This window comes from Chaetura pelagica, unplaced genomic scaffold (genome assembly GCF_000747805.2).
Source record: "Chaetura pelagica isolate M959 unplaced genomic scaffold, ChaPel_1.0 scaffold66, whole genome shotgun sequence".
In the NCBI taxonomy this organism is placed as follows: Eukaryota; Metazoa; Chordata; class Aves; order Apodiformes; family Apodidae; genus Chaetura; species Chaetura pelagica.
Genome location: NW_009953811.1, coordinates 538,376 through 553,503, shown reverse-complemented (window position 1 = coordinate 553,503; position 15,128 = coordinate 538,376). Strand labels below are relative to the sequence as shown.

General features: G+C 36.9%; 1 protein-coding gene across 1 annotated transcript in view; it reads left to right on the top strand.

Annotated features, from left to right (window-relative positions):
• The window catches only part of PCLO (piccolo presynaptic cytomatrix protein), a 333,240-nt gene that overhangs the window by 182,932 nt on the left and 135,180 nt on the right, over positions 1–15,128 (top strand). Inside the window, exon 7 of the mRNA XM_010001252.1 lies at positions 11,560–13,768. Coding sequence (XP_009999554.1) covers positions 11,560–13,768 — 2,209 coding nt within the window. The remainder of the gene's footprint in view (positions 1–11,559; positions 13,769–15,128) is intronic.

Below are 15,128 nucleotides of genomic sequence, written 5' to 3'. Positions count from 1 at the left end.
TTTTTTTTTGTAAACTGTGGGTTTGCTCTGTAAGATCAACTTCAGATTCATTAGTGTCACTAGAAATTTTTCTAAACAGTGAGAACAAGATGTAAAAATAACAGAGAAATGAACAAAAAACAAACATATTCATCTTGTAAGTGTCTTTTTACTGTTTATTTCCTGTGTTTCTATAGGAAAACAAACTGCATTGCATGTTTAGGGTGTCTGGTATAGTCCATATGCATGTAATCCAGTAGAGCTGCTTTTTATTTAGATTTATTTTGACCTGTGGCAGTGGTAGACAAAGAATATTTGTGACAAGAGTAATAGGAGCTCCAAAAATTAGGGTGGGGAAAGAACCTTTTTCCTTTTATATCTGAACGGAAAGTATATTCCAAAATCCAGATCAACCAGAAGAATTTTCATTTTTATGTGTTATCTTGAAACACTGCAGTTGGTTTAAGTTTCATTTCTCCTTTTTATACAAATGTAGGTTTAGAAACTGAAAATGGCACAACTTTCACATTAACTTGTGTTTTTTCTGCTGCCTTTATTTTTAAGTTCATTAGTGTTTAAAAGTAAGCTTGCGAAATTTCTATCTTCCTGTCCTGCTTGTCAGAGTAAGCACAAATGGGAAGAGGAAGGTCATAATTCTAAAATAGTATAATTGCTATTAAAATAAAAGGAAGAAAATGCATTAAAGGTTACTGCTTTCTTCTTCTCCAACCCTACACACTTTAAGTACCACATTGCCGTCTTACTGAATTTATCCAAGAATGGAACACTTGCTCTTCTGAAAACTAATCTGGATTTCAGCACTGGTCATATAAACCATAGTTAATAATTGCTAAAACAATCAGGTATAAAAATTAAGTCATTTTATATTTGAAAAGATGGGGGTTCTTCTAAAAATCAGGACTTTCACAGAATCACAGAATCATCAGAGTTGGAAAGGACCTCTAGAGACCATCTAGTCCAACCGCCCCACTAAAGCATGATTGCCTACAGCACATTACACAGGACTGCATCCAGGCAGGTCTTGAATATCTCCAGAGAAGGGGACTCCACAACCTCCCTAGGCAGTCTGTTCCAGAGCCTTGTCACTCTCACCATAAAGTTTTCCCTCATGTTTAGATGGAAATTCCTGTGTTCCAACTTATACCCATTGCCCCTTGTCCTATTGCTGGGAAAGTCTTTCTCTCTCCATACCTTTCCCCTTAACTCCAAGGTCTGTGATTCATTAGGGATGGCTTTAGCAGTGGGACTTTTTGCCAGTTTTATTCACAGTTGAGCTCATAAAGACTCAGCTGAGTGTCTTGACTGGATTTCTTTGATGAAGAGCAGGTGCCAGTTTCTAGCCTGGTTTTAAACTGTCAGATGAGGAGGCATTTGCCACTTCTCTTTCCCAGCTCCATGGATTGAATTTGGGGTACTATCAACAGACTGTAGATTATGTTTATAAATACGTTTGTAATAAAAACATAAAAAGTAAACTTTGAAAAAATGGTTTAATGACTTTTAAACCACTATTTTTATTTTTATTTTTTAATAAAAAGTTAAGCAGGTAACATTGTGAAGGCTGCTTTTTTTTTTCCCCATGAGATGTTCTGTTTTGTATTAGTATAGCAAATTTCTGTGCATGTTTATTCCAGTAGTGTCTTTGCAAAGTTGGCTTTTTGAAGGTTTGGGGTGGGGTGAGAGGAGAAGTGAATTTGATTTTGTTCAACTTGTGTCACATGGAAATGGATTTCTATCAAACTGGAAATGCCATTCTTCCATGAGAATAGAATACAGGGTTTTGTGTGGTCTGGCTAGTACACTTCCTTGCTGTAGAAAAAGTAAAATGGAAAATCTGGACATACTGTGAGTGGTTTTCACACTACATAAGTTTAGCCATCTGTGGCAGATCTGTTCTGTTTGTGTTCAGGTTCAGTTATATTCCTTTATAAAAGGAGAGGATTGGGTTGGCTGGCTGGAAGCTTCTGGAGAGAGAGAGACAGGTTACTCCTGATATGGGAGAAACTGAGAATATTTTTAGGGAATTCTCCTTTCAGAAGAAAAGAGGGGCAGAGGAAGAAAAGGAAACAAAAAAGTTTCAGGCAAAAAGTCAGAGAAATACTGAGAAACTGCAAAGAAGGAAGAGGAATGAACTCACAACCTGAAGTGATGAAGAAGGCAACTCACTTAGCTGAGGCAGAGAGGATTGCAGAATTTGCTGCATACCAGAAAGCTGGGAAGTTGTTGGAATAGAGTGAAGCCTGAAAGCTGGGTGTCAGTGACTGAAGAGGGTTTCACAAACCTCCTTCTTATTCTATTCTGCCTTTTGTTTCTATTTTATTCTAATACTGTGTAATGCTGGGATTTTGACAATTGTGTAACGTCCTTGAAGGACTACTGGTCCTTGAAAAACTTTAAGGAGCTATACAGGGTACCAAACCGGACCAAGAAGTATTCTTTTTTTTACAACAGAATGTGTTGCACTGGTAAATTTTAAGGTGCTTTGGGAAAGGAGGGAGAGGGAATATGACACAGACTGTTCTGCAGGTGCACAGTATTATGGATGAAGTCAGGGTTGAGCAGAAAAGAGCAAGAGAAGCCTTATCTGTGATGCTTATAGAAAAGCCTGAATTAAGCAGTTAGGGAATTGGTGAGTTTGTCAGATCTGTGCCTTGCAGCAGGCTTTACCTGGCAGTTGTTCTCCAGCATGAACCATGTTTTAGAGAAAGTGATTAATCAGGGCTCTGCTCACTCTGCACCTTTAATCTTAGATCAGGGAAGCAAAGCACCATGAGTGCAGAATAAAATACATACTGCCTGAATGATCAAACTGAACCAAACCCAGAGCATTTGATTGCTAGGGAGAGGTGTCATTTCTGAAGCATTGCAGAGGTGGTGAGATTCCTGCATAGAGAGAAGGATTAAAACTGCTACAAAACAGAGTCCATGTGAGGAGAAGGTATTCAAACTGCTACAGTTACTAGGAGTGGGACCAACCTCCTCTATCTTATGACATTTATAGGTGACATCTGTGTTACAGGTGGCTGTTTCTACAATCAGTAAGAGAAACAGTTTGATTATAGAGTTAATTGAAGAAAAATAGGACTTTCAGTTCACTAGTCTGGAGGATTAGCTCAGATTAGCTCTGGACATTGTGTCTACTCTTGGGTAGATGAATGCTCTCTCTTGTGAATAAACAAGGGTTGTGGCACAGCATGTGGAGTCTTGTCAGCTGCCATTCTTTGCAGGAAGTCAGTAGTCAAAGAGAGGCAGGAAAAGCCAAGATTTTCTCACACCTTTTTTGTTTGTTTGTTTGTTTTCCTTGTAAAACAAGATTAATATTCCCTTACTTTCAGAGGTAGCATGTGGTTTTGTGATGTGTTTTGTTTTGTTTTTTTTCAATTGTAACTTAAGGTTTGCAAAGTAGTCTGATATGAGTCTAAAACAGATGGTGTTAATTCAGCATATGCATATCCTATTGATATGTATAAACTGTTCTGAATTTTTCTCACCAGTATTTTCTGGCCAGGATTCTCAGGTTGCAAAGGAAGAGAATTTGAAGTATGTTCTCACTGAGTCAGAAAAGACTCTTTATAATTCAATAAGATTTTCCATAAATGATATCTGAGTTTCAAATAAAATTTATTATTCTGACTGAGGGGAATGACATATAATGATTTGTGTGTTGCATTATGAGGAATATGTATTATTAATTACTAGAGTGAATGAGCCCATGCTAAGGATGTTGCACTACATGGAAAAAGATTTATTCCTAGGACTTTGTCATTCCAAGATGAAGATGACTGCTGTCTTTTTCTGCTGCCACAAATAGCTTCATGATCAGCTGATCCTGAATCTAACAATTAATTCCTTGGTACAATATCCTTTAATATAATGTTTTTGAATTACCAGTATTGCCTCTGCATCATAACATATTACTGAGGTACAGTTCTGTGTCATTGCTTTGTTCAATCCAAAACCAGGCTGTGCTGGAGATAGGACACCTCTTAGAGTGCCAGTGAAACAACTGGAGGGGGGGTTTATGGTTGATTAAGAAATACTAATTATGTCATAGTGTAGTAACTATTTTAAAATATAGTACATAGTCACCATGAATCTACCAACTTTGTCTTAATCTTGTTAAGCACCTACCTCATAGCAATTCTAGCTTTGACATGACGTGTCGAGAGTGAATCTTTGTCTTGCCTAACTTGCTGTAATACAGTACAAAGAGTTTCATACACCTTATCCTCTCTTCTGTCACTTGTTCCACAATCTTTTGGATTGTCAAAGCAGACTGTGCTTCAGAAATCTCCCCAGAAACGTTCATGAGTCGTGAGGAAGATAGTATCTGTATTCTCATGGATTTTTTAAACAAAAATCAAACTGTCTTCTTAAAATTCACTATAAATTTACAAATGAAAAAAAATATTTTAATTCACAGACAAAAGTATTCACTATTTTTTTATCAGATTGAGGCTTTGGTCCTGGGCTAGGGCTGTAGTACTATAGCACTCAAAGTACTAACTGGAGTTCTTACTAAAAACATAGTATTGTAGCAGTGGACAAACAGTATTTCCTTTCTGTGAAGTGCCTTGATAATATTTAATATAATGATATATAAATAAAATATTTAAGAATATTTAACGTATTTTAGTAGAAAGCATATAAAGATGAACATTTAGTAAACATTGGTAGCTATTCTATACAGCAGCTCTGCATTTCCTGCAGTGTTTCAAGCCGTTTATAGCAAAATGTGAAATTTATATTTGTAATTCAAAGAAATTCTGACCATGTTCTTCTGTTTTGAGGACAGGGTTTTTCCTTTCTCCTTTCCCCTTTTTCAGAGATGGAATACTGAGGAAAAAATATTGAACCCATTTGGTACAGAAATTTCAGTGCTCAACTGATTATTTCACGCATTCTGTTAGCTTGACAGATACCCATTGTCTCAATCAATCTACCAGAGATTTTCACCATTGTAAAGTAACTGAGATACCTGTAATTCTATATACATTTAATATAATTGGACAGTGAATCTCTTATATAAGCTTGTATCCCAGAAATCTTTGCAAAGATAAGTAATAGAGTTACAAAGATAAATAGCAAAGAACAACAGAGTAAAAAAGAAATTAAGATTAAAAAAGAAATATTTTTGGGTGCATCTTGGAGATACTATTACTGGATTAGGTAGCCAGAAATGTTTCCTTTTTGTGTAAGGCTTAAGCTATGAAAGAAAAATATTTACAAGCAGTATTGAATTGTACTAAAGGGAATGGATAAAGAGAGTGCTGTGAGGAGAAAAAGCAAACAATACAGGTATTGTTTGCAGATACAAGCTAAGGAAATGAAAACATAGCTTGTGAATATTGTGTATGTTGTCTAAAATCAGTTAAATGCACAGGTATGGGGTATTGTTCCAGTTTCAATTTTTGATGTCAAAGTTTCAAAGCATTCTCTTTCATTTTTCTTACAAGTTGATTTTCTGCTGGTGGATTTCTGCTGGTTTAAACTGCTAATCCTCATTTTACTAGTAAAAATTGAGGAGGGAATTGCCCTGTTGTCCTTATAGGCAAAAATTGTTAGTCCTATTCCAAATGGATCACAAATCAGTCTGTGCAAAACTTCCTCTTCTATGCAAATGCCTGGGAAAGACTATTATGCCTACTCACATAAAGTAGATGAAATGTTGGTTTAGATCCCTCAGAAAACCACTCTGTAAGGGCCACATCTGTCTGTAGCTTGCATATCAAATTTCTGATTTTCTCCTTTCTCTCCCTGAGATCAAAAGAAGCATATGGCCTTTTATGTTTTAACAGAGGAAAGAATCTGCTATCGCATGTCACATCAGCTGTTAGGAAGTGTACTGTGCTGCTTCCCTTACATTTGAAGTGAAAATGGTGATTTCAAGCAATTTAACTGAGAAAATGAAAGGAGCAAGAGAATGGAAAGTACAGAAGTGCTCATTTGAGGAATGAGTGACTCTGACATGAATGAAAGCAAAAAAACTCTGAAAAATGCTTATTGTTTTAGAATAGACTCCTTCTAAAAAAATTATATTTGCTTTAACAGAGGGGAAGGTTTTTGGTTTTTTTTTTAAGAGCCTCCAAAGTGAATAAAAGAAACCACAAAAAAAAACCTGAGAACATAAGACCAACTGTCGTCTCAGTGCTGCTGTGTAGTGATTTACAAGCTAGTTTTCTGCCTGACTGCTTAGTCCCCAGAACAAAATACTTGCAGAAGAAAGAAAGATGAGTTACATTAAAGAAAAGCTCTAGTGTATTACTTATGAAGCGGAGTATTTCCCCCCCCATACAACAGACCAAATTCAGCTCATCAAAGTCATCTTCCACTCCCCTTATCAGCAATGGCACACAAGGCAAGGCAGCACAAGATGGCTACTGGGGTTTTACTGATGGTTAGAATTTGTTCAGAGCATGTATTCTTCCCTTCTCAGCACTAGGTTTTATAAATACATGTTGTAATATATTTTCCTTGCCATGCACAATTCACCTGCTTTCCTTTACCTGTTGGCTTCAGAGGTGGGTTCCCACACTCTTGTGCTTCTTCATGCCATGAAAGTGACCCTGTGTCAATCTTAGCCAGCGGAGAGAAGTTTCTCAATATTCTTGCTATATTGTTGATTATCAAGAGTTAGAAAATCTGGTTCCCTCTTATCAGTGGTTACCACATCAAAGATAGTCCAGAAGCGTTCACCAAAACTTACACAATAAATCACTTATTTGCACAGGACGAGCTGCAAAACATTGCATCCTAGAAGAAGATGCAGTTAAGGGTTCCATACTTACAGTGGAGTAATTTAGTATTAGTGTATTATGTTAGTAATTTTTTGAATTGGGAACCATTTACAAGAAATTTTAAAGATACTGTTAAATTACTGAAAAGTCCTTAGTGAGTGATATCTGAGTTTCATAGATTCTTTAAAGTAAATAGAATGTTAAAAATGCTGAATTGACAAAGTTTCTAACTAGCACATGCCCTTTATAAGTTGAACAACCTCACTACAATTGCGGTTTTCACTGTGAGTTTTGGGGGTTTGGTGGGGTTGCATTTGGGCAGATTTCTGATCCAGAAAAACTCTCAGATGCAAGAGCTGGAACATAGAGAGCTGCACCACAATCTGTACCTTCCACCCCATCACTGCCTTAGTAACCTGCATTGATCCTCACTTAAACTGACCTCTTTTCTGAACGGGAGAGTAGCTTCTGTCTCCGCACTCCTTATCATCTTCTCTAGATGCAAATAATTTACTCCCAGTCATTTCATTTAGCAGATTAATGTGCATCTCTTGAACTTATGACAATCAGGAGTTTGCTGAGAAGCTTATTGACTGCATAGTCTTAGTTTGAAGACAAAAAATATTCTTTGCATTGTTTTTCTGCAAATCAGGGTGCAGCCAACTTTCTCCTGACATTTTAAGTCTGTTGCAAATCAACATCAGTTGCTTCAGGAAATCTTACCATGCAGAGGGTAGAACAGGTGTTCCACTGTGCTCTTTAGTCTTCAGAGGATTGTGGCAGAGGTGTGGCTTCAGCTGTGACCCACTTTACCTTTGCTTTTTTGTAACATCACAGACTATAGGTAGGCTAACATCACAGTGTCTGTTACATTGACAGTGGCAAACTCTAATAAGGATGCTGTCATTACAACTGTAATTGGTTTGTGCATATGCATGTATGCATGTACTTATTGTATACATTATTTGCAGGATTTGTCCCTGCTTACACTGAAAAATATATATAAACACAGCTTTATTTTGTGAGCTCTAAAGAGAACAGAAGTAGTTGAAGCATCTTTGTGTTGTGATCACAGAAGATGTTAAAAGAACAATCAATAATGTGGGTTACATATTTGCTACTGAAATCCAAAATATGCAAGAAGTATGTAAGGGTGTGTGCCCAAGTGTGAAAGCTCAGTTCTTTGAGCAAATGAAGCTAATATCCAAGCAAGGTTAGATGAATACAGAGAGTAGAGGATGCAAGTACAGCACCATACCATATTCAAAAAAATTTATTTGAGAAGAGGAAGAGAAAGGTGGAGTAAATAGAATCAAACATGCTGGTTGGAGGTAGAAATTCATCACAGATTTCCAAAGCTATTCAGACCTCGAAATAAACAATATTTTTTAAAACAAGTAAAAAGAAGCAAAATGTATTTCCTAGGGCTTTACTCGTTCTTGTAGTGGATTCCAGTCTTGCTGGCCTCGTCTCACTGGAGGAGACAAAAATTGGTAGAAAAAAGTATTTTCACAAAAATTTACAAGGAATAGTATGACCACCTCAAACAAATTATTCCAGAGTCACTGCACAATTCAACAGGGTTCACAAGCCTTTGTCCAGATGTCCTCTAAAAATTAAAACTCAGGAGATAAAACACATCAAGACTAATGTGTATTGGCAAGGCAGAAAAGCAAGGTTTTACTAAATCTGTTTGCATGCAACCTTCAGGTCAGTGTTTTGATCTCCTCACTGTGATATTATCTTGTCACTGAACTGGAAGACTGAGGAGTGCATTTTTCTCCTATCTTTATTATCAAAATGTTGTTAAGTTTAAAAATTGGTGGGGGAGGGGGAAGATTCCTTCCTCCTCAGTTCCTTAGTCCATACTATTGGGCAGAACATATCTGTAGCTTTATTTCAAGCATGAGCTTTGGACTTATTTTAGAAAGGTCAGCTTTGCCTCAGAAGCAGATCTGATTACCATTAAGTCCATCCTTAAAGGCTGTCCCAGACTAGTGTGACATTCTTTCCATATACAAGGGTCAAAAATAAAGTAATAATGTACGTAAGGTTATCATGGCAAAACATATAGCAGAATAATTTCATTAACTTACAGTCAACACTTAGTGATCGTTCGCTAAACACAGAAGATTTTTAAAAATCAGTGAGGGTGACAGTAGATAGCTGGAAGTAAACGAGATAGAATGAAAAAGATGGAAAATATGATTAAAATATGGTAGAAATCTTCATGGCTTATTCCATCAGAGAGCTTGCTAAGGCCACCTGTCTGACATGTGACCTAACCCTTAACCAGTAATTGTAAGGGACAAAAATGCCTGCCTGTATTTGATACTTCTTTTTTATTATTTGGCTCCACAGTAGTCTCATTAAGGTTTCCACCCCATATTCCTTTTGGAGACTTTAGGCCTAAAATGAGCAAAACATTATGTGTTACAGGGACCAAAAATACAGGGATAGGATTAGAGAGCACAGTTAGTCCTTTCTACCCTTAATTTTTACATGATAAAGAGATGAGAATTTGGTGAGTATCAGCCCTAGTTTGTCTTTTTTCCTAGCAGGCTAGCAAATCCAAAGGAAATGCAAAAACTGAATTTAAAGCCACCTGCCAAAATACTGCAGTTGAACTTCCTTTAAATCTGCCAATGTAGTTCCAATGTAGCATGTTAACATAACTGATTATGAGAATATCTGGGAAGAAGAAAAAACTCCACACATTTTACCACAGTATTAAAATACTGTATTTATTTTTTTTGTTTAAATATAAAATAAAACTAATTAAGACTTGCCTTTTGTAAGAATCACACCTGAGAACTAGAGATCATTAATACTTTTTCAAAAGCAGATGATACAACCTCCTGTGGTGTCTGTTAGTCCAAGCTTATTTAAATATAGACAATGATATAAAAGAAGATATAGTATGTTGTTTTTTTCAAAAGCATGATAAGCTGACATTGGGTTTTATGGATCAGCAACTTAACTGCCATCTGAAAATAATAATTCCATAAAGTATTATAGACCTTTTAATGAGTGTGTTATTAATAGCTCTTCCCCAATACCAGTGACCATCTGTGACTGCTTCACCATCTGTGATTGCTATTTCAGGTTGGGAGGGGGAAATAACAGTGGTATTGGACTTAATTTACAATATAAATTAATAGCCAACTCAGCCTACTGCAGATGATTAATTTGTATTTGATTACAAGTATACACTGAGCAAGAGAAAATTAGTTTCTTTGATTTGTTGGCACAACATGGGTTTGAGAAATGGCCATGGGAAGCTGAAAAAAATAATAATAAATTGCATTTATTGTAATCTGAAACATGCAAAGCTGATGGAATTTAGATGAAGAGGATGAGAAGAGCTTAAATGGTACTTGAAAAGGTAGTGAATGTTTCTTTAGAGATTCATGACAAATGATGTGTTGATTATTGTGATTTGCTAGGGTTAGGTAACAGCAGCAGCTAAAAAACACTTTAAAAACTTTTGCAATTTCTTGATGACATACTAGAATAAACAGAGAAAACAGTGACTTTTAAACTAATTTAAGTTAATCTTGTTTATTTTGTATCTGAGAAAAGCAGCATTTATTTAAGAAATTAAATTTTTAATTAATAACAGTTAAAGTTTGCTAAAATGCTCTGCTTGTCTGCATGAGGCAGAAGAGTCAAGTTCAAGAACATTCTTTTTACTTCCCTTATTAAACTGTTCCGAAGTGTGTCCATATTTTGCTATTAACATGGCTGCATTCTGCAATGGCTGAGGTGATTATTTTTAGTGTATGTGTGTAGATCAATCCCTTTTCCTTTACTAAGGCAAAAATTGTAAGAACCTATTGGGGAGATATAATTTCAAAATCATTCACGTCCCCTTTCTTTATGTATTTACTTTTTTGAGACCCTAAATGTACTCATAAACTTAGAGAAAAAAAAAGGACTCATCATCCTAAGGTACATCCTTTCCTAGATCAAGGTAAATCACCATTCCACCACTAATTGTGGGAAATATGGTCATCTGGACTGAACTAGATTCCTATATTTTTATCCTGCTTAACTTTTTGGAAGTTTTAAAGTGTAGCTTTGTAACCAGAACAAATTTTATTCAAGAAATCTTCAATAAATTGAAGAAAGCTTACACCACTTTTTAAAAGTACAAGAATCTTCCCTGAAAATATGTATTTCGCAGCAGAGGTGAGGCAAAAATGACAAGGTATACTAAGAACCTGTTGTACTAAGTGTGTTGGCACCAGAAAATTCTGCTTTGGTGTCTGAATTTCAGTACTGGTCCTAGCTGCTCAGTAAATGCTCAGTGTCCAGCTCAGAGACATATATTCATCTGTACAGATTATACTTATATATTAATATGTATATATGCACATTTATAATTATCAATATATTTTATATTAAATTTTATATAAAAGGAAGGTGTGTAGACCTATATATATCCCCCTACCCCCACACACGTGCATTTTTTATATTTATGTATAAGTATATGAAGATTTTAAAAAACTTTTTAAATTACAATCCAGTTTCAAGAACATGAAGTAGATTTTCAGTCTTAGGCTAAACAAAGTCCTAGCGAGTCTCGCTCTTTATTTTGCATTAGATTGCTTATTTTCCTGGCCTTTAGCAGACTACTGCCAGCATTTTTTCATGCTGTTTTCTGCTGCCTTTTCACAGATACCAAAAGCTTCCTCTCTGTTAGAGAAAATCTGTGGTTAAGATACAAAGCCGTAACATGAAAAAAAATTTAAAAGCTTGTGATTAATTTGTGATCAAGCCTCTAGAGTAGCAATTCATTCTTCTTTTTTTTCTGTTGCAGACAAAAGGTTCTTCAAGCATAACTCCATCAGGAACTCAAAAGAAGGTGAAGAGGACTCTGCCTAACCCACCTCCAGAAGAAGCAACACCAGGAACTCAATCACCATACACTTCTGTGGGATCAGTTTCACGCCGAAGGATTTGTAGGACCAACACTATGGCCAGAGCCAAAATTCTTCAGGATATAGACAGGGAATTGGATCTGGTCGAACGTGAATCAGCCAAGCTTAGGAAGAAGCAAGCAGAGCTAGATGAGGAGGAAAAAGAAATAGATGCCAAGCTGAGATACTTGGAAATGGGCATTAATAGGAGGAAAGAAGCCTTACTAAAAGAAAGAGAAAAGAGAGAGCGTGCCTATCTCCAAGGAGTAGCAGAAGAACGTGATTATATGTCAGACAGTGAAGTTAATAATACCAGGTCAACCAGAATAGAAACTCAGCACGGCTTGGAAAGACCACGTACTGCACCCCAGACAGAATTTAACCAGTTTATGCCACCACAAACCCAGCCAGAAACACAGTTTGCCCCTGCTACAAGCCCATATGCTCAATATCAGTATTCATCTCCTGCCCTGCCTACTCAAGCACCAACTCCGTTCACACAGCAATCACATTACCAACAACAGCAACCATTGTATCACCAACAGGTTTCACCCTATCAGACCCAGACAGCTTTTCAAACAGGAGCTACTATGTCCTTTACCCCACAGGCTCAACCTCCACCATCTCAACAGCCATCATACCAACTGCCATCACAGATGATGGTGATACAGCCAAAGCCAAGACAAACTACATTATATTTGGAGCCTAAGATAACAACAAACTATGATGTAATTCGCAATCAGCCTCTCATGATAGCACCAGTTTCAACTGACAGTAATTATCCAGTTTCCCAGCTGGGCAGTAAGTACTCTACCTTGGACTTAAGGATAGGACTAGATGAGAGAAACAGTATAGCTAGCAGTCCTATATCAAGCATATCTGCAGATTCATTCTATGCAGATATAGACCACCACCATACATCCCGAAACTATGTGCTAATTGATGATATAGGAGAACTTACTAAAGGAACAGGAGCACTTGGTTCCAGTTTTAGCCTCCATGAAAAAGATCTGACCAAAACAGATCGACTGCTTCGCACAAGTGAGGCCAGGAGAGCACAAGAAGTGTCAGACTTCCTAGCACCACTGCATACTTCTTCTAGGTTACATTCCTATGTTAAAGCTGATGAAGATCCAATGGAGGACCCTTATGAGCTCAAACTTCTGAAACATCAGATAAAACAAGAGTTCCGTAGAGGTGCAGAAAGTCTTGATCACCTGGCTGGCCTGTCACAGTATTACCATGCAGAGGGTAGCTACAGGCATTTTCCAAAATCTGAGAAATATAGCATAGGTAGGCTTACTCTTGAGAAACAAGCTGCTAAGCAGCTCCCAGCAGCCCTTCTTTACCAGAAGCAGTCAAAACATAAGAAAGCTTTGATAGACCCCAAATTAACAAAGTTTTCACCTATCCAAGAAAGCAGAGACCTTGAGCCTGACTATTCAGGCTATATGACTTCTAGCACTTCAACACTTGGAGGAATTACTACTAGGGCAAGGCTTCTTCAAGATGATATCACTTTTGGCCTTAGAAAAAACATCACTGACCAACAGAAATACATGGGACAACCACTGACTTCATCCATTGGAGCAGGCCTTGCAACTGCATTAGGTCCAACAATGAGATCCACATTACAAGATGAAGCAGACAAGTCTTATAGCAGTGGTAGTAGATCTAGGCCCTCATCTAGACCCTCCTCAGTTTATGGGCTTGATTTGTCATTGAAAAGGGATTCTTCCAGTTCTTCTTTAAGACTGAAAGCTCAAGAAGCTGAACCCCTAGATGTTTCCTTTAGCCATGCAGCACCTTCTGGAAGAACTAAACCTACCAGTCTACCTATTAGCCAAAGCAGGGGAAGGATCCCAATAGTAGCACAGAACTCAGAGGAAGAGAGCCCACTAAGTCCTGTTGGCCAGCCAATGGGAATGGCCAGAGCAGCAGCTGGACCCTTGCCACCAATATCTGCAGATACCAGGGACCAGTTTGGATCAAGCCATTCATTACCTGAGGTCCAGCAACATATGAGGGAGGAGTCACGGACTCGAGGCTATGATCGAGATATAGCCTTCATCATGGATGACTTCCAGCATGCCATGTCAGACAGTGAAGGTAAATTAGGCCTCAGACTGGTATCTTACTATCACAACGCAAATCCTCATTTCTATGCATGTGTCTAATTTTGTTCTACTGCAAACACTTGTTCTTTTCTCTTTTTTTTTCCTGTTCCTTGGTGCGTCTTCGGTGTATCTACATTTTTTGGGTTTGATTTGTTTTATTTGATATTTTTTATTTTATCCTTGTAGCAGTTTCTGAATGGTGTTAAGCTACTCTCGCATGCTCACTGTGTTGCTGTTGATTTGCTTTCCTTTTGGATTGCTTGTGCATTTTCCTTTTCACTTTTTTGTGTCTACTTTTCTAAAAATACTATGTAGAATATTCCATGTACAATACGTACCCTACCATCAGTCTTTCTGTGGAGCCATCTCCAGTGACTGTGAATCATTGAACTTACTTGCAATAGTTTTTGTTGGGATTTGGAAATAGTCTCCCAAATCCTCTAAAAAAACCAGTAATTTTATTTGCATGAAATTCCATTATAGAATTCAAGAACTGATAATTCCATCTCCCGATGCACCACTTTAGATCTGCATCTATATAGAAAAAATATGTTCATTGAGCTCATATTGTGTGTTAGAGCCATATAGAGCTTAACGTGATAGCAAAGTAACATTCTACATATGGTATGTGGAAAGCATCCTGTCATGTGGACTTCTTTGCATTCAGAATTGTGATAATGTAAGATAATTTGTCATTTGGATGGTGCAAGACAATCTTATCCTTCCAATAAACTTGCATAAAGTATTTTACTTCCATGGATGGATTATGCAGTGTAGCTGTTTTTTTTTATGCAGCCCATACAACATGTCTGCCAAATAAGAGCAAGAGTTCATCTTACTTAGGTTCATGAAAGGAGCCTTTCTGATGTATTTTAAATGGTGCAATTACAAATGTTTTGGTTTTTTTTAGTAAGTACAGCACAATGTTAAAGGTGATGTTAAGTACTAAATAATTGCAAATTATGTATCAGTTTTGTTTGAATCAGTTCAGACTTAATACATACTAAATTGTTAAAAAAATCATGAAGACAGTTTGAAAGAAAATGGTATTCATGTTTGACATTGTATGCACTCCCTTAACTTTTTCTTATGTGTATTTACTGCACAATAAAAGAGACTTTGCATGCTCTGTATTGTCTGTAAATGGCAATGATTGTCTCAAAAGCCACATTTGTGTGATTACGAAGTAGTATGGTTTATTTTTCAGGGTTTTATTAACCTCAGTGTTCATTATTGCATTGCTACTTTTCTACATAAGCTAAGTATTTCAGAAGAGTTAGAAAATTTAATCTGTTGGTGTTGCTGATACTACAATATGCTGAAGTGTTTTGTTCTGTAAGTTTAGAATAATG